Source organism: Argiope bruennichi, chromosome X1, assembly GCF_947563725.1.
Source record: "Argiope bruennichi chromosome X1, qqArgBrue1.1, whole genome shotgun sequence".
NCBI lineage: Eukaryota > Metazoa > Arthropoda > Arachnida > Araneae > Araneidae > Argiope > Argiope bruennichi.
The window spans coordinates 130462856-130482154 of record NC_079162.1 but is presented as its reverse complement, the minus strand read 5'-3'; the positions used below and the strand labels follow the sequence as shown (position 1 = coordinate 130482154).

Genomic DNA, 19299 nt, shown 5'->3' with positions numbered 1-19299 from the left:
ACCAGAATTTCAAGAGAAAAAAAATTATTAACAAAGTAAAAATTTTAAAGAGAAAATTAGGCACATATTCACAATTTTATTTGAAATGGATTGCCACAAAACTTACAGTTAAATAATCTTTCGAATTCTAGGTACATTGTTTTTCAATTTTTTCAAGTGTTTTTAAAATCTAATAGAACATGTAACCACACATTCTTCAGACAATTAGAAAATTCTTCCAACCATTGCTTTTGGACGTTGCATATTCCCATTTGGGCCAAAATTTACAGTGATGGTATATAAAGATATAAAAACTTTATAGTGGCATCTCCTGCATTCACCAAGCCAAAATACTGATGTGAATTGCCTGTTACAAGCTGAAAGTGAGAGCTGTTTCATCCTTGCTGATTTTTCTATAGTCTAAGACAGGCCAATTTAATAAAAAAGCCTATATCAGGATACTTCAATGACAAATGACATATTCCTGTTCCCACCAGTCTCAAGTCACTGTATGTCTTCACCAACTATCAGAAACAGATTTTTAAAACCCTCCCGAGTGAACTAAATCATTATGGTCAAACCTGGCTTTGGAAACAAAGAGAAAAAGCTATCAGGTGGATAATTATCTATTTTTTTTTTCATATTATAAGTAAGTATATAATTTGTTATTATCCATTAGAATGAAATAACCAGTTAAATAAAAATATGGCACATTTAAATTACATGCAGCTAAAACTTTTATGCTAAAAACATTTCAACTGATTAATTAAAACATTCTTACATATTGCCATTTTGACACAAAACGTACATGAAATACTCCAATAATTGAAAGCAAAATATAACTTAGAATCAAAACATATATATTTCAATCATTACAAATATTAATTAATGAACATTGTATGATTGAATTCAATTCCAATAAATTTTGGAATGAAAAACAAATTTTAATCTATAGATACATTTTTTTCACTTTTCTACTATAGAACTGCAAGACATTTTCTGAAGCTAATATGGTATTACATTAAATATTTTACATTTTTATTGCATAGAACAACTGAAAGCATCATATTCTGATTTAGATATTTTTCAGCAGAAATATTATTACTTTTCAGATACACTTTCACCCCAATTAGTCAGTTAAATCTAAAGTTTATAGCATTTCACATTAAAATGTGCAATAAATCAAACAAAACCAATCGATCAAAATTAAAATATAATACTTAAATAAAATACATTATATTGCATTAGAATAATAACCATTTAAAATTAATAGCTGAACGTATTAATTTTAAATGGTTATTCTAATAACTATTTAAAATTTTTTTCACTTTTAAATAATTTTTTTTTGGTTAAAATATTCTTCAACTGAAATGCAAATAAATAAATATTTATTTTAGCATAAATAATATTTTGCCTTGTTTATATTAATTTAACTATAATTACAGGACACTGCACTTCACTATAATGTTTAAATTATAAAAAGTTTAGAACAGTAATCGACAAAAATTGATAATTTTATATCAATTGAACTTGAAGCAAAAAAAATAAATAAATCTGTAAATAAATAAATCTTATCTCTCAGAGGGGAAAAAAAAAAAAAAAAAAAAAAAAAACAGGTAAAAGCTTTCTGCCAAATTAATAAAGATGAAAATCTGGAGTTAATTGTTACTGTAAGTTAAATCTTTCTTCTCTACTAACAGAAAAGCTTGACAAAACCACATATCAATTACTGTAAAGAGGGCTCAATGCCCCATATAGAACATATGTAAAAAACTACATAAAATAGAAATGATAAATTTCCCCAAATGTTCTCAATAGACAAATTTATAAAAACATCAAGAAAGATAAAACACTAATATAAAGTTACGAAAGATAGTAAAACTAATTTTTTCTGGAATTAATCTAATTTCAATTCAAGCCCAATTTTTATTCGCAAAATTCAGGCAAAAGACAAAAAACAACTCCTTGAAATTAAATAACATTTTATTTGAAAAATAGGGGGTTTTTATAGAGAAAATCTGTTGTTAGCACTTAAAAATAACATTCTGTTCAAATGTTTGAGCTATTACAAAATACATTAGAATCATTGCAGGACTATTTTATAAGGCAGAATTATACATTTGGTAGCTTTTACTGTTTAGTCAATTTTTTTTTTTTTTTTTTTTGCCTTAAATATATAGCCTCCCAAAGTCACCTATTGGGCAAAAGATATGGATCGACTTCTATGAAAATTCAAGGAAGAGTTTCAACATCTTCGTTCTGACTTTTCAATGCCATTGAGTAGAGGTACTTGCTCCTTTATAAAATTTTAAAAGTTCAGTTGCGGTATTTTGTCTGTACGGATATCGATGAAGACTTTCCTTTCTAGCTGAACACCTGATTGTATCCTTTATTCCACCAAATTATGTTTATCTGCCACTGGTTGCAAAAAACTGAACATCAGGTTTTGAGTTGAATTTCCTCTTCAAGGAGACATATTCATGAAGTATGCTTATTTTTAAACTGCACGGCATATCCATCAATAAAGTAGTGAATGTTTGTAATATGTGGGTTCTTTCAGAAAGACGGTCTTTTTTAGATCTCACATGCTCTATTCATGTCATACCTTAAGTCATTAGATATGATACAAAGAGATAAAGACAATTTTTCATGGTTTACATCTTATAGTGAATCCTGACAAGATAAATAGTGCATAAATCTGAGGTCCAGTGGTAAACTCTAACTTTTTTTGGTATTCTAAGAGCATAGTTTTCATTAAAATCCACTGGGCAAAAATGCTGTATTTAAAGAAGACATTCTTAAAACTTTAAAAATATGTAGCTGGTGATTTGGCAATATTTGAATGTGGTATTAACTTTTTCTACTAATTTATCAACAAATTAACTCAGTTTGATCACTGCACAATTTCAGTTCAATCAGTTGCAATACACTGACTGTACTCACCAGGTCCTTTGTCTTCATAGTTTCCAAATTTTGACTGTAAAAACTGGATAAGATAATTTTCCAAAACCTACTTGTCACAATGTCTCTACAAGCATTATCTTCCTGCTCCTTCACAAATGATATATAAAATATACAAGTTCTTAATAACTCTCCACAGTACCTGCTAAGTGAATCAATGAAGTAACATTTTGATGCCTTTTGTACAGGTAAACTGTGAATCATCGACAATAGCCAAATCATACTGCTAAGGTTTCAGATAACAAAATTTTTAAAACTTATTTACAAGTCAGGGTATTCCAATTCCATAGCAAACCAAGATTACATAAAATGTTTCTCTTCAAATACTCTTTTCCATATACTACTTGCCACATATTTCACCCTTTGCAAAATTTTAAACAGTTTGGCTGGTAAAACTTTAAAATAATAATAATAATAATTTCAGTGATTTCAGGACTTAATGGTTTCCCTTGTTTAAGAACTGGTTCTTCTTACAAATCTGACTTTGAACAATTTTTTAGAACTATGAACAGAATATGCAGGTAAGCTCGATATCTTTATTCTTCTTCTAGGCCACATTAATGAAGCCAAAATTGTCTTAATTTGAATCGGTTTATGACTTGATCACCAGGTCATTGTTACATCAACCAGATTTATTTTTTTTTATCACAATTTATTTCAAGTCATTCTTTCTTCTGAAAATCCAACTTCAAGAAAAACATGAATATTTCTTTTCACATTTACATGCATTCTTTGCAATTTTTTAAAATTCAAAACTATCTCTTTGTTCACGAAATGCATCTAATTTCAGTAGAGAACATATAATTTCATAGAAGGAATAATTTAGATGATTTAAATTTCTTTTTTGTAGCAGCTCATGGAGAATAAATGCCACATCATGAATTTCATTATTCTGGGAATTAATCAATTTTTAATATTGTTTGCATCAATTTGATTGACTTTAAATAGCTCCCGTGAAATGCGCTAAGTTTTTATTTTTTAAAAATATCACACCTTTTGTAGCAATTCATATTTTTTTTCAAAAATACCCCTTTATGATGAAAAATAGTTTTTAATAATTTGTTTCTATTTTCAATCTTAACGAGCGAACTCAGCATATAAAATACTTTTATTGTCTCAAATTGCTTATGTTTTATAGATCGTTACATTTTTTCTTAGAATTTCTGATTCTCTATTGATTATTTTTCTTTTATAAAAAATAAATAAATTATCGTCTTTATTTACCAAGCAATGTTGATGAAAATTCTTATGAATACATTTAAATATTTAAGAAATGCAGAACATTTTTAAGTTTAATACATGCCTGTATACGGTCAGGAAAAAAATGCTTTGAATATTATTTTGGAAATAAAATACAGAGTTACACACTAAGGGATTAAAGAAACTTATTTTCATTTACCATTCTGAAAGAAATATGCTGCCTCATGAAAAATAAAATTTTCTTTTAGTAATTTCATTATTTTTATTCATTTCAAAGGCATCACTTGATATTTACAAATGAAAAATTTTTGAACAAAAAAAAAAAAAATGATAGTACATGATAAAAATAATTGAGTATAATTAATTCTAAAGCCTGTATAAAAAAAATGCACGCTATAAAACAGGCGATTAAAAATTACAGCTAAATTGTGATTTAGAAATAAGATGACCGATTTCTTTATTTTCTCAACTAGGCCTAATTAATAAAAATTGCATTTCATTTTCGTTAAATTTTAAAATATAGGACTAAACTCTCCGCAGCTCACTTGTAAACTCTGTTCCAAGAGATTGTATAGTAAACAATGAAACCTTAAAGCTATAACAAGACTTGGTGATGTTTTGTGTTTTGAGCAGGCAATGATATGTTTTAACATAAAGTCTTGTTTAAATAAACAAATGTGTCTGATCAGCAGCCAGAATTTGGCATTCACTAATCAGTCATTCATAGGTTATTGATGGTGGTGCTTGGTGGTTAAATTTCACAATATTTTTTAACCCTGATTTAGTGTTTTAAAGAACTCTAGTTTTTATTGTACTTTAACCGTTTGGGTAACTACTAAGTGAAACCAATTTTACATAGATTATAAAATAAATGTTACTAATCAAAGAATCTATTAATAAATAATTTTTAAATGCTATGAAAATTCAACTGAGTTGGAAAGTTACTTACAGTGATAGTCATTTGTCAACAGAAAAATCGTACAAATTACTATAAAAGGGGGGGAGGCAAATTTCATCAAAATTTGAAATCATGGGCATTGTGACATGGTTGATTTGAGATAGAATCTTCCTTTACCAAAATATCAGATGTCTAAAATTAAATCATCTAATCTTCACAGCTTCTAGATTCTTCACTAGGGGCTTTTTATAACAAACATTTTAAAAATTAATTTTCATAGCATATTTTCTCTATGGATAATAAAGAGTGATTTACATTTACATATTAGAAACATAAAATGTCTGTTTGCTTTTTTTTTTAAAGAATGTACAAATGTTTTATTTTTATATTGTAAGCTTAGTTATTGGCATGATATCAAAATCTTTGAGTACACATTTCAAAACTGCAGAAAATTCTAAAATAAATGTAGCCTATTTTATCATCTTGGCCATAAATAGCATCTTAGAACTTCAATAATAAAAAAACTTCCAATGAATTCAAAGAGGTTTAAAACTATAATTGTATATTTTATAAAATCAATTTATAAAGCTTCTATAAACAGAAAATCTGTCTCCCCAAGTATTTTTAAATTTTATATTTTCCCTTTTTACAATAATTACCATTAGATTAGATCAGATTACATTTTAAAAATTACAATGAAGGTGTACCATAAATTACCAACAATTTTAAGAACAAAACATTGGTTTACACTATAAATGAGGAAAATTAAAAAAATAAAGAGTAGAACACTTACTATTGTCCAACTTTCTTTTTTTTGACAAGGACATTTTGTCACTAATCGAGGAGATGACTTCAGAAGCTTACAGAAAAATAAAAATTAGATAGCAATTTCATTTCAAACATTTTTAGAGGTTACCACAAAGTTAGCTGCATCTTTTTATTTTAACCCTCCGTAATGCTCAATTTAAAAAAAAAAAAAAAATCACTAGAATATGTACAATGACTTGACAGGAACAAGTAGATTACAAACGAGGGGGGCGGGGAGAGAATTAGACGAAGCAATATAAAGCAAACTTGTGCCAATGACAGCTAACTTTTAAAGTATATCAAGACCATATATATTTTTGGAAGTGAAATGGATCAGTTGGGTATTTTAGATGAAATTAACTGGTTGACAAAATTCTAAAATAAGTGATGAAGCAAATGGATCCACTCCCACCAAATCACAGATAGGCCATGAGCCTTGGGGGGGGGGGGGGGAATACATAACAGAAAACCTGCATGAGCATTTCAGAGGGCCAAATAATACACAATTCAAAATAAAATTTAAATGCAATCATTTTAACTTTGGAGATGATTAATTAATCTGACATTTTAATTCAAATACTTAAATGCTATGAAACTGGTATTATAATACAATGTGCAGATTTAGCTACTTATAAGGAAAGTTTTGTTTTCAATATCACTTCATTATATTTGATCAAATTTCCCCATTTTAGAATATTCAAAATAGCTTCAATTGAATAATTCGGGAAATTGATTCTAGAATAGCATAAATATATTTCAGTAAATTTACATAAGTAGTTATATGAATTGCAAAATTATAAAAAATATATACATGTATTAGAGAAGGGAAAAAATTCAACTTAAAATATCCATTAAGGCATAGAAATTGCTAAAAATTATATCTATAGAATTTAAAACAGATAATATTTTTAAAATTAAAAAATCTATCTTAATTACTGACTTCAAATGATTAAAAAAAGTAAAGATTAGTTTAACAGGAGTAGTATTCTTCCTTTTTACACGACTTCTCTACATAATTTTATACACAAGTCTTCATCTATTTCACAAGAGCATTCATTTTGAAAATCCTTATAGAATTATCATTGATATAGAATATTATGCCACTGTCTTATCTTTCAATAGTCAGAATTTTATATTGCTGAACACATATCTTGAATCTCATATATATCACACAATACTACTAGCCACTAGTACTAATTGTTTCAAACTTTCATATGCAGAATATAAACTATTTTTAAAATTCATCAAAAATTAATTCATATGTATATGTCAATTTACATGAATAAGTAGGGGGAAAGTATAATGGTACGTGTTTGCAAGAAATGCTTGTGTATGAAACATTCTTTCACATATTTAAAGACAAAGAAATATGAACATCACTTTCAAAAGTTTTCCACAGTTTTCTTTCGATTTTTAAAAGATAAAATGAGCTTCATCATCCTTTATAAGGTATTTCATCAACATACGGCTGAAAATTCTTCAATGCATCTACATAAAGCCATTCTTAGAGCTACTTTTAATTCACGGCGTTCTTTTTTTTTTTTTTTCCCCCTTCAAAGGATTCGACTTAAAAATTCTTCAGAAATTTAAAATAAAAGTTGTAAGGGTGTCTTCAAAATTTAACATAAGACAACATAAAACAAACTCATTTTGTTAAAGATGCACATAATCTTTAATTTATTAAGTACACTATCTAATAATCAGAGTAAATTTTGCAATCAATCTTCAAAATAATTTTTTTTGTGATCAAACAAAAGTTAATACAACTATAAAAATGCATTCAACAATTTCCTTGATGATTCAAAGATATACTATTATCTTCATAAAACACTTTTCTCCGACTTCAACAAAATCGCCAAACTTATTATTAACCAAAACAACAATTCAAGAGTTATTTTAATGAACATCATAACAATCCCAATAATAGCAATCAAATGCGGGGGGAAAAAAAACTTTTTTGGATTTGTTAAAAAGTTCGATATTCCAGTTTTCTCAAATTTATATGTTACTTTCTGAACATTTATTGCTCCATTCCTTTTAATGTTAAAAAACTGAATGGTAAACTTTTCTGAACAATCACAGCATATGCCTGTTTTCAGATTAGAAAATAATGCACTAATTTTTTATATGCACACATTTGTTTCACTTATCACATTTTCTCCATAGTAATTATCTTTTCTTCAGTCAAAAGTAAAGCATATTTCACTTGAACTTTCCTGCACTTGTATGCTGTTTACTGAAATACACCACACACTAAAATAAAGTCTATTGAATGATATAACTTTTCTAAGTTAGAGCAAGAATTAGTTTGATCAAGCTCAAATGCAATGTATATAGTAGACCTAGAGCTATTTTACACACCGAGCGATGACATTTTCAACATATCATACTTACAATTCTTTTGTGTAACAGGAATAACGAATTTCTGTAATAATATGTCCCTGCAATGAAATATATGTCACAATTAAACAATATAATGGCAATTAATATCAAATAATTTCACTTTATTATGAACTCATAATTTGTGTTCATACTGTCAAAGCATTGAATTGCACTGTTTAGAAAACTTACACATAAAAAGTTTGATAATTTTATTCTCTTAGGAATTGCTTGCTTTACATATTACAACATTTAGTACATTTGTTTCAGCAAAGCTGTCAATCAAATGAAAAACAAAAGCTGTAAAGATTGTGATATAGGCCCTTTTTAATTTTTCTATATCATATTTAATCTGCAGCTTCAAGCATTCTGCAAATAATTAATATCTGGCAGTTTAAACTAAAGATAAGAAGTTACTAACACAGGCAACAGTGTTGATTCTATCAAACTGATTTACTCCACAGATGAAAATACCAGTCAGAAAACAGTCACTGAAAATTACTAACAGGACACAAACCATTTCTAAAAAGGTAATGATTTCAATCTGGGTTTTATACTGCAAATAAGGCACAGTAATTTCTCAGCCACATGCTCATATCCCAGCTAAGCCCTAATCTTTAATTTTTACAATCAAATAAATACAATATATTTTTATGTACATTATTTAAATTACAGAAAAATATGCAATGGATAAATTAGCAAGAAATGAAGAAATTTAATGTTGATGTTATTAAAGTTATAGATTCATGACAGATTATTAAAATAATCAAAAATTAATAGCAACTGATTTATAAGCATTTCTTTAGGTATTGACAATTAAAAAATAATATTAGCAAAACATAAAAAGTTGATTGAAAAAAAAAATCTTACTCGGATTTTACTGTTTCCACAAGTGACTGCATTCTAGCAATCAATTTTACATTTTAGATTGCGATTATCAAAATAATGGAAATACCAGTGAAAAAAACTGACATTTAAGAATGATTGTCATTAGCATTAAAATATAATTCTAGCTACATTTCTTTTAAATATAAAAAGTATACATCATATGAGACAACTTTCATGAAGTTGCATATGTCTTGGATTTTTGGTCAAGTCATAAAATGTCAGGTCTTACTGACTTTCAAAGAGACCAAATTATAGGGCCGCCCAACTACCTGGAGCAATTGTGACTGGAATATCCGAACTTCTAGGCATTCCAAGAGGCATGGTGTCTAAAGTCATGACAGCATAGACACAGTGCAACAAAGTAAACAGTGGATAGAAGAAGAAACTGAGTGAAAGGAGACCAAGAGGTATTGAAGCAGACTGTAATGTCTTAAAAAAAAAAAACGACAACCAAAGTGATCACAGAACTCAATATGCATCTGGCTTCTCCACTGTCAATTATTATAATTAGAAGGTACCTACATAAATAGAACAGTTACAGCAGAGCAGCAGCAATTCCCAAGCCACTTATCATAGATGTTAAAGACAAATGTCAAATACAGTGGTGACATAAACACAAAACCTGCTTGACTGATAAGTGGAAAATAGTTATAATGTAGGACAAATAATCCTTCAGACGTTTTCCCACAACAGGATGGGTGTTTCCCACAACAGTTTAGAGGACATTTGCACGTTCATGATTGTCTCCTTCCCCATGTTAGATATGAAGGTGGACCTGTCAAGGTATGGGCAGCCATGTAGAGGTTTTCTGCAGGTCTAATCATAATCCTGAAAAGGAGGCAGATGTACAAAGAAGTTTCAGCATCCTATCCCATGATGGAAATTTTGTTTCCTGCAGGAGCTGGAATTTCCCAGGATAATGCTTCTATTCATGCAGTAATACTTCTCCAGTCATAGTTTGATGAATACAAAGATGAAGTGGAACATTATCTTGGCCCGTACAATTCCCCACCCTCAACATAATTGAATTGTTAGTCTATTTTAGAGTGTTCGATTTGAAATCAATATCCGCCAGCAGCATCTCTCCAGGAACATTCGCAATATCTACATAAAGAATAGTACAATATTCCTCTAAACACTATACAGCATTTGCATGATTTGATTTCCAGGTGAATCCAAGCTGTATTACATGCCAAAGGCGGTCCTACACCTTATTAATAAATATTCTTGTATTTGGTTATGGTGTTTCCATTATTCTGATAATTATCGGTATGCTTATAACTTAACTCCTTTGAAATTCAATGAAAACCAAAAAGTCAAAGGCAATTAGTAACTGAAAAGCTTACCTAACATCAAGCAGTGAAAATTCAGATTTTCCTAGAAGTGAACCTAGTTCATCTTCATGTACCAATATTTTAAGAGGATTTGCAGGATCATAAAGCTTGTGTTTCACAATGTAGTTTTTCACATCCATGAGCAGCTAAAGAATAAATAAATACACATATATAAATGAAATAAAACACTTAAACAATAACTCTTTAAGAACTACAAAAATAGTAAGGTGAACCACAAGCAGAATTTATCAAAGGCGGTCAAATTAATTTTTCAGTGGCACTAGTAAAATTAATTCATCTCACCAATTCTCAAATCGGAAATAGATTGCATTTCATAAAGAAGAAGAAAAAAAAAAAAAAAAAAAGAACCAAGAACAATACAAAATTGAAAATAAATGAAAATGCTCTACTAGAATTCTAACTGCAAATTAATCTGAAAAAAATTAACAGCTTAAACATCAACAGGTATGATTAGCAAATATATTCATATCTATTTGCTAATCATACCTGTCATATATATTTATTTGCTAATCATTAGCAAATATATTCATATGTATTTGCTAATCATATATATATATATATATATTCATGCTGGTTTCTAAATTGCACATAAACTACTTCTTAAAATCAATTAAAGGATCTAATTCAATATTTCATTGGGAATAAAAGCAAAAACTGACCATCTAGAGATTATGGCTCTAGCACTTTGGTCTCCACAGTAGTATTTTTAATTCAGCAATGTAAATCAACTTTAAGCTAATTAGGGTTAAAAAATTCAAATGATGCACATTATTTAAATTTCAAAATTCCTTTCTTCAGTTTCTTTTTACTGACTGCTTCATATAAATTTAATTTTTTATAAGCAAAATCAAAATGATGCAATGATAGATACAGAAAAGAACATCTAAAATCCTTCAGAAATCAAACCAAGAGACAAGCATAAATTATTAAAACCTAATAATTAAAAAAAAGTTTCCAAATTACATTTTCAAAATATAGATACTTTAAAAGCCAAAAAATAACAATCAACAGCATGAAGACCGCTTAAAAGAAAATTGTATATAATATCACTAAATCAAATTGGTCCTGAATTCAGTCTAAACATAATTAAGAATGATTATTTAAACAAAATTTAACTTTAAATATTTAATATTCAATGTATAAATATCACATCATAAAAGCTGTTTAATTCATCTTATTTAAAAGATCTAAGAAGTACATGAACATATATTATGCCATGACCAATGATATATTCACCTGTTGCAATTTCTTTCACAAGTTCTAAAGGAATGCTTTAAGCAAATATCACATAATATATTTTACATGATCTTATAAGTAACACATTTTAATAAAATAAATTTATTTCAATAGATACTACGTAATACTCTAAAATAATGAAATTCTTACTTCATCCATTGTAGTTACGTGAGCAAAGAGAGAAAGTGGAGTTGTTTTTTTCTCTGTCTCCTCTGGATCTTTGATCAATTGCATCAAAGCATTTGAAACCAACTGTAAAAAATATTATTAGAATGTCTACAAAAACAAATATCCATCATACAACTGAAATGGAGACAAATTGTTTTGTGGAATTCAACTTTAAAATTTTTAGAGGGCACTTTTCTAATGCAAAGACATAGAATTCAAACCATAAGGTATTTATACCATTTGTTAAAAGATTTACTACAAGATATTTTTCCCCATATGCATATTGTCAAAACAAAGAGCAAAAGCACAACAATTTTAAAATCTGTGTCACATAATCCATTTTACCACTCATCTCTTCAATTGTTACACATCAAATGTTCTTAAAAATCCTTCATTTTTACCTACTATACAGAAGGCAAATATGTGCATGCAAAGGGGTGTTTCAGAAATGTTAGACTATAAGAATTGGATGTAAAAACTAAGCTTTAGAGTTTTTACCAATTAGGAAACTAATAAAATTACTTCTTAAATTTGAATAAAAACAAATCAAATTATCCTTGGACAATATCATGCACTTACAACTTCTGTAAAATCGATTCATGAATACCCTTCGGTTAAGGTAAGGCTAAGTTTTATATCTGCAATATTTATAATTTATAATGCTTATTAGGTTAATAAAATCTTAAATGGTACAGTTACAACATAGTGAAATAATATTTAACTATAAAACTAATAAGAAAGAAAAAATCATTGTTATACTTTGTACTCTCAATGATTATACAACATGACTTCAAAACAATACTATTGTCAGGATCATGAAAGTGCAATTTGGTTTCAGATAAGCATAAAATATCATACAACATAATTATAGACAAAATAATTTATGATGAAATTAATGTGCATGGCTCTCCCACAGCAACAGATGAATCTCTAAAACATACATGGAAACATTTTATTCTCCTATTCTCTCTAGACAGTGCTACTAGGGGACATAAACTGTAATTAAGTTTGCCATTTCCCCTCTATCTAAAATTATATAGACTATTAATTTAATAACTTTTTAAAATACTTTTTTTAATTAAAAACACATTTTAACTTAAACTTAATTTAAAAGATATTCATAATATTGAAGCAAATCTTAGTTCATTTCATTCCAAAATGTTTATTCTTTTAATGATAAGTAGCATATCAATTGCATAAAATGCCATTCAAATGCAAAATTTTATATACTAATTGAGTTATCTACAGCCAAATTATTCATAGATGATGCTCTAAGCAATTAACTGTTTTGATCTAATAATCAGACATGACACAGACTTGGAAAATATGAAGTTAAATTTCTTAAAATAATTTACAGTTTCAAACATACACACCGGAGAAATAAAATAAGTATGATTAACTGAAAAATAAAATGAACAAATGTATTGAAAAAGTGCTAGAGATATTAAAATTGATACAAAACTATCACTTATAAATGAAAACTGATATGAAAAATGGTAAAAATTCTATTTTTAAAAGGCTGAAATCGGTATTTATATAGAAATATGTCATGTCTGAATAATGTTTAGTTTTAGGTCTAAACAATTTGTTCCACAGAGATTTTAATAGAATGCACAAAATCAATTCAGATTCGCTACTTTAAAACTAACTATGAAGAACCGAATTTTCCAGATTGATTACCCAGCAAGTTAAAAAAAAGAGGCCGGTGGAAAAGAACCCTTTTCAATATGTGATTTAAAACTAATTTAACAAAATAATGGCTCCTTCTAACTTATTATATTACATTTTTCCTAATAAAAAGCTTGGAAATAAAATTACTTAAAATTCCAAAACTAACAAAATTATCTTTAGCATACCAAACATTTTACAGAATAAATAAAATGTATTATTTGGTACTATGATAAGCATAAGACAGTAAGAATATTTTTTTTTAATTCCATACATTTATTCATAATTATGAAATTATAGATCCTAAATTAGATTATGAGAATATTTTTAAAAATATTATTCATAAACCTTAAAGGAATTCTACAATTTCCTTGTTACACATTATACTTAATACAATATTATTCTAAATGCAATGATAACTGATTATCACATTTATGTACAAGGAAGAAAAAATATCAGTCACAATCTAAGAGGCATACAGCAAAATTTTGTCAAAATATTAACTAAAGTTATTCATATTTATTATTAAGTTTCATAGGACTCAGAATGGTTTCGCACTTACTTATTATATCAGCAGTTTGAATATTTTTTCTTAATCGCATTATACCTTTTTTTTTTTTTTGGCATATATCATGAGTTATGTTTGATAAATTATTTATCCTCAAATGCACAATTTCTGACTGAGATAAACACAAATAGCATGATTACACATACTCAATAATGTCAAGAAATAACAAATTATAAGAGTTTTGATAAATATTACATATGGAATTAGGAACATGCATATCAAATAAGCATTTTAAATATTGGTTTAGTTTAATTTTATTTATCCTATTATATAATTTACATATGCTTTATATTATTATTAGAAAAACTTTCAAATTTATGCAATCTCTTAAAATCTCATGGCTACTGTTTTTTCATATACAAATATATCACCTCCTTGCTCAGAGAAATAATTAAATGAATAATTCAAATGATGCCATCCAATATGTAATAACACATTTTACTTTATTATACACTATACATAATAAGTCATCTAATTCACAATGTTATGCAGACACTGTTTCTATATATTGAATTAAAAAAAAAAAGCATTACAGTTTGATTTTCTGTTGCTATAGTAAGAATAACAACTGGGTAAAAAAAAAAGGGGGGGGGGGAACCTTTGTTCTATTTGAGTACCATACATACTTATTAATATTTCAACTATGAAAATTTGATGAAAAGCTTTCAATCCTACGACATGCTACATATTATGTTCTTTCAAACATTAAATGAATACATTTTGTAATGAATTATTAATTAATTATAAAAATGTATATCAATCGATTATATAACTCTCATCATAAATTTAAAAATATCAAACATTTTAAATTAGAATAGCTCTTAATAATGTTAACATATGATTTAAATGCAATATAAAAACATTTTTAAGAATTATTATCAAAGAAAATATAAAGCAAAAAATAATTATTTCAAATAGTAAAAATCTATTCAACACTGCAAGTAATAAAGGAAGGTGCGAATTTAGTCAACTGAATATCCAAGCCACTTTCTTTTACTTCTTAAAAATTAACAATCGCCTAAATTCAAGAATTTAGACATCTTCTTTAACATTAGTATAATAAACTTTAAACTTTTCAATTAGATGCTGAATCAAACAGAAAATTTTGTAGTATGTCTTTGATAAAATGTATACAAATGGTTATACTTCTCTTGCATTTACCTGCATTGATAAACATATTATTGTTTGCACTGTTATACCACAGTTATACTTCATGTATGAGAAATGAATCTTTTATTTCAGTTTAGCTAGTATCAAAACAAACAAATAAAACATTTTTCTGCGTACTATATGAATAAAAATAATGTTGAAACTGTAAAATATTTCCAATTACAACAAGTAAGTTCATTTGCATCCTAAAGAAAATCTTTAAAATATGAAAACAATAAGGAAAAAAATTAAACTAGAAATGGAATCACTCACAACAGTAGGACAATTATCCGAAAGAGGTTCAGAACAGGAAGATGAAGAATTGGATGCCATATTAAGTATTTCTGCAAACACAAATATTAAAAATTATTAGCAATCTGAAAAACAAATATATAGTCTAGCAACAGACAAATGAGATAAGTTTAAAAAATTTATTTCATATTTTAAGTGTTCTTATAACATGAAAAAAAAATTCTTAAAATATTTTTAAAAAATCATATCAAAACAATACTTTACTAACTGGATTTTTTTAAGGAATTTCCTGAATGTTCTACAAAATCAGGCAAATTATGTTTCAGTCTAGGATACTTTAAAATTTGAAAAATAATTTAGTAACTCAAATAGAAATTTTATACTGATGGAAGAAACAGTACGCTTCAAACATCAGTAAGAACTGTGCAAAGAGTAAAAAATGTTCGTATATCTTCATAAAAAGCTGAGTTTTAAAAGAAAGAGCATAGACAATCTGAAAATTCACAAGTTCAATTTCCACTGTTACAAATAAACTCATTCATAAAAGGTATGAATTGGCAAAAGAATATTATCTGAAATGCTGGTTACGATTTTAGATACACAAATTGTTTGGAAACTTCGTTAAACTACACTACAAAATAAATTCAGAAAATGTATATCAAATTAAGAGCACAAAATGAAGCTAAATTCTATGCAAGCTAGAATTAATTCGTGTATCATTTAATCACAATCTGCTTGATCATATTACTAATGAATAAATACATTAATTCAGTTTTGAAAAAACAGAAATTATTCAGTATTTTTATCTCAGCATTTCAAAAAATAATGCGAAAATGAAATATCAAATTTGTTATGGGACACGTCGATTCATTGAAATTCTCAAAAACACAATACTTACAAATAATTTCTATGGTAAACGAATGAATGAAGAATACAGGAAATGATGTTTAACTTAAAAGAAACACTGCGTGTGCAGTCATTTTACGTTGATTTCCCATATCTTTTTCCATTAAAAAAATTTAAAAAAACACTTTCAATTCATTACTATCACCAGTAAACCGCCACAAAGCAAGACATGTTTGGGACAGCTCTAAACATTGCAAGAGTTGAAAAAATTTTGCAGCATATGATTGGTTGAAGCAATTGACGCTGAAAACTTGACTCTCTTGCTTGTTGATTCAACCAACTAGAGCTTCTTCATATAATCAGTCGACACCTAAAAAGAGGATTGAATGGCATCATGCGAATTATAAACAAACATAAAATATACCTTCCGATAATAACGCAAATAATTTAATATTGAAATTCAACATTCTAAGTGTTTGTGGCTCTAGTACTAGAGTACGTACTACAATAGAATCACCTATATTTTCATCCCGGCTTATGAGACCTCTTGACATGTTTCAAAAGAAAAGAAAAAAAAAAAATCATCTCTTAATAATGTTTCCTAACTATTGAGATAACTATTTGTAATTGTCCCAGCAACGTTATTTGAACTATTTAAGGGGATACCAGAAGAGAATCAACCGTTGCGCGCAGTAGTTTGCCTCGTGTGAACGCTACTTTATTCGAAGGTAATTCGAACTAAGTTTGCATCGCTAAATTTCTTTCAGAAATAGTTTATCCTGGAATCTTTGCCAAAAACTGACTTTATTTGTAAAGCTATTCGAATGAAAAGTGATAGTTAAAAAGTCTGCGTGTTCATCATTAGTGAAATTTGATTTCGGGCATTCCAAATGAGCCATACAGTAAGCTCGAACGCATTAAAAAAAAAAAAAAAAAATCAGCTGTTGGAAGGTTAATAAAGTGAGCGTGTATTCTGTGGTATGTAAAAGCAGAGTATAAATTATGCTGTTTTCTTGAAAAGTAAAAAGTTTGTTATTACAATCTTTACGAGTCAGGTTTTTTTTTTTTTTAGTCATTAGTATTTGAGGGGATAATCGAATGTGATATTTATTTTACACATCGATGACTTGTGGATAAATACGATAACAGAGTTAAAAAGAAATTAAGCTTCAGATCAGTATTTTTCCTAAAATATATACTGAAATTTTTTTGAAATAATTTAGTTATTCATAGGAAAAATTGTTGTCTGTGCGAAAACAGCAAAACTATGTTCGTTGCTCGAAAAAAACCCGTCGATTCTGTCTCTTTTTTGTGCAATACCCGAATTCTCCAAAATCAGCTTTTTAGTGATAGATCCAAAATTACACCATTTTTATAGATGAGAAACTAATTCACATTATTGTTTCAAAAATTATCGAATCTCTAGAGTAGGTATATATCAAATCACATAAAAAGAATGTCTTTTGTTAGTAAAGGATGAAAATACAAAAAGTAGAAATGCTAAAATAATTAAATGAGGTTACATAAAATTCATTATATTGACAAGGAAACAAATGCCAATTGAAAAAAATCAGCTGAAAATTTGTTTGAGCATATCAAGTGTAATTTTTAGTAAATTAGTGTTATTTTTAGTGTCTTTAAATAATGTTCCTCTTTGTATATGCAGAAATAAATGCTTCAAAATTAGAAAAACATGACGGAATTTTGATTATTAAACTTCAGTTTGGTGTTAACAGAAATAACCAGGCTACTCAGATTATTGAAATTACAGAAATAATGAAAAGTTTAATCATGGAATTAAGATAAAAGGTGGTATAGTGCTCTGGAAGCTGGTCATGGAAGTCTCTTTCATGGGAAATGTTTATATAGAATATCTTAGGTACTATCTTCCTCAGATTTTAAAAATTTCCGAAGTAATTTTCAATGTCTGCAAGCTGTTCAAAGGATTCCATTTACAATGATATTTACTAATTGAAAAGGTTCAAAATCAAATTCATTAGTAGCTTGAATTTTTTCTCACCAACCCCTTGAATTTCCTATTAAAATAATGTGAAATAATTAAAATATAATAATAAAATAATAGTATAAACTAAAACTTGTATTCTCTATTGAATTATTTTTATTATTTAAATATATTCGCACATTGAGTCTTCAATGGTCTTAATAGATAATTTTTTTTTATTTCTTAATTCACTTGAAAGGTTGCAGGAAATTTTATAAGTAATTAGCGAGAACAAATCTTCAGTGATTTGAAATCCAGTTTCTGACAAATTTCAAAGCTTTTCTTCTCTTTCACTTTAAATTTTGCTATCCGTAAAATCCATTTTGAGTTGTATTTTATTAGAAAAAGAATCAATTTTTTTTTTTTCCTTACTCTAATGAGACATTATATTGACTGATATTCTCCTAAAAACTATATTTCCTCTACGTACTGCTGGCATTCAAATAAATTCATAAATCAACATATCATCAAATTATTGATAGAATAATTAAAATAGTTACAATAGTTTCAACTAATTTATTTTAGAGCTTCAGTATTTGAACCTTTTGAATTTCTTTTTTGACATATCCATCTAAGAGAAATAATTATTCAACTGAATCAGCAAAATCGACGCAAAATCTTATTTCACAATTTTTTCACAAAAATTAGAATGTTTACATGTGAAATTCTTCTAAATTCAGTAAATGCTCTTAAGTTCTGTATATCAGCACGAAGGCCTCGACGAAAATTTCTCGTATTCTTCCTAATATAGGTGTTCCCTTCCCTTTTACATAAAAGTTATAGACCTAGGGCAAGTGTGCTCATATTTTTAAAATCAATGCCCCATCCATAAAAGTTTTTGTGTTTCGTAGTATGGTAAAATAAGTCGAATATTTATTTTGGACACTTTTTTCCGTCCGATTCGAACAAAAATTTTATGCAGAACCATTTTAGCAATACCCAG

General features: G+C 27.5%; 1 protein-coding gene across 1 annotated transcript in view; it reads right to left on the bottom strand.

Moving 5' to 3' along the window:
* LOC129959094 (solute carrier family 23 member 1-like) overlaps positions 1-16598 on the bottom strand; it is a 99832-nt gene extending 83234 nt beyond the window's left edge. Inside the window, exons 1-6 of the mRNA XM_056071904.1 lie at positions 16407-16598; positions 15530-15600; positions 11854-11955; positions 10459-10592; positions 8240-8286; positions 5832-5897 (exon numbers count right to left, since the gene is read on the bottom strand). Coding sequence (XP_055927879.1) covers positions 5832-5897; positions 8240-8286; positions 10459-10592; positions 11854-11955; positions 15530-15589 — 409 coding nt within the window. The 5' untranslated portion in view covers positions 15590-15600; positions 16407-16598. The remainder of the gene's footprint in view (positions 1-5831; positions 5898-8239; positions 8287-10458; positions 10593-11853; positions 11956-15529; positions 15601-16406) is intronic.
* Between the last annotated feature and the right edge of the window lie 2701 nt (positions 16599-19299).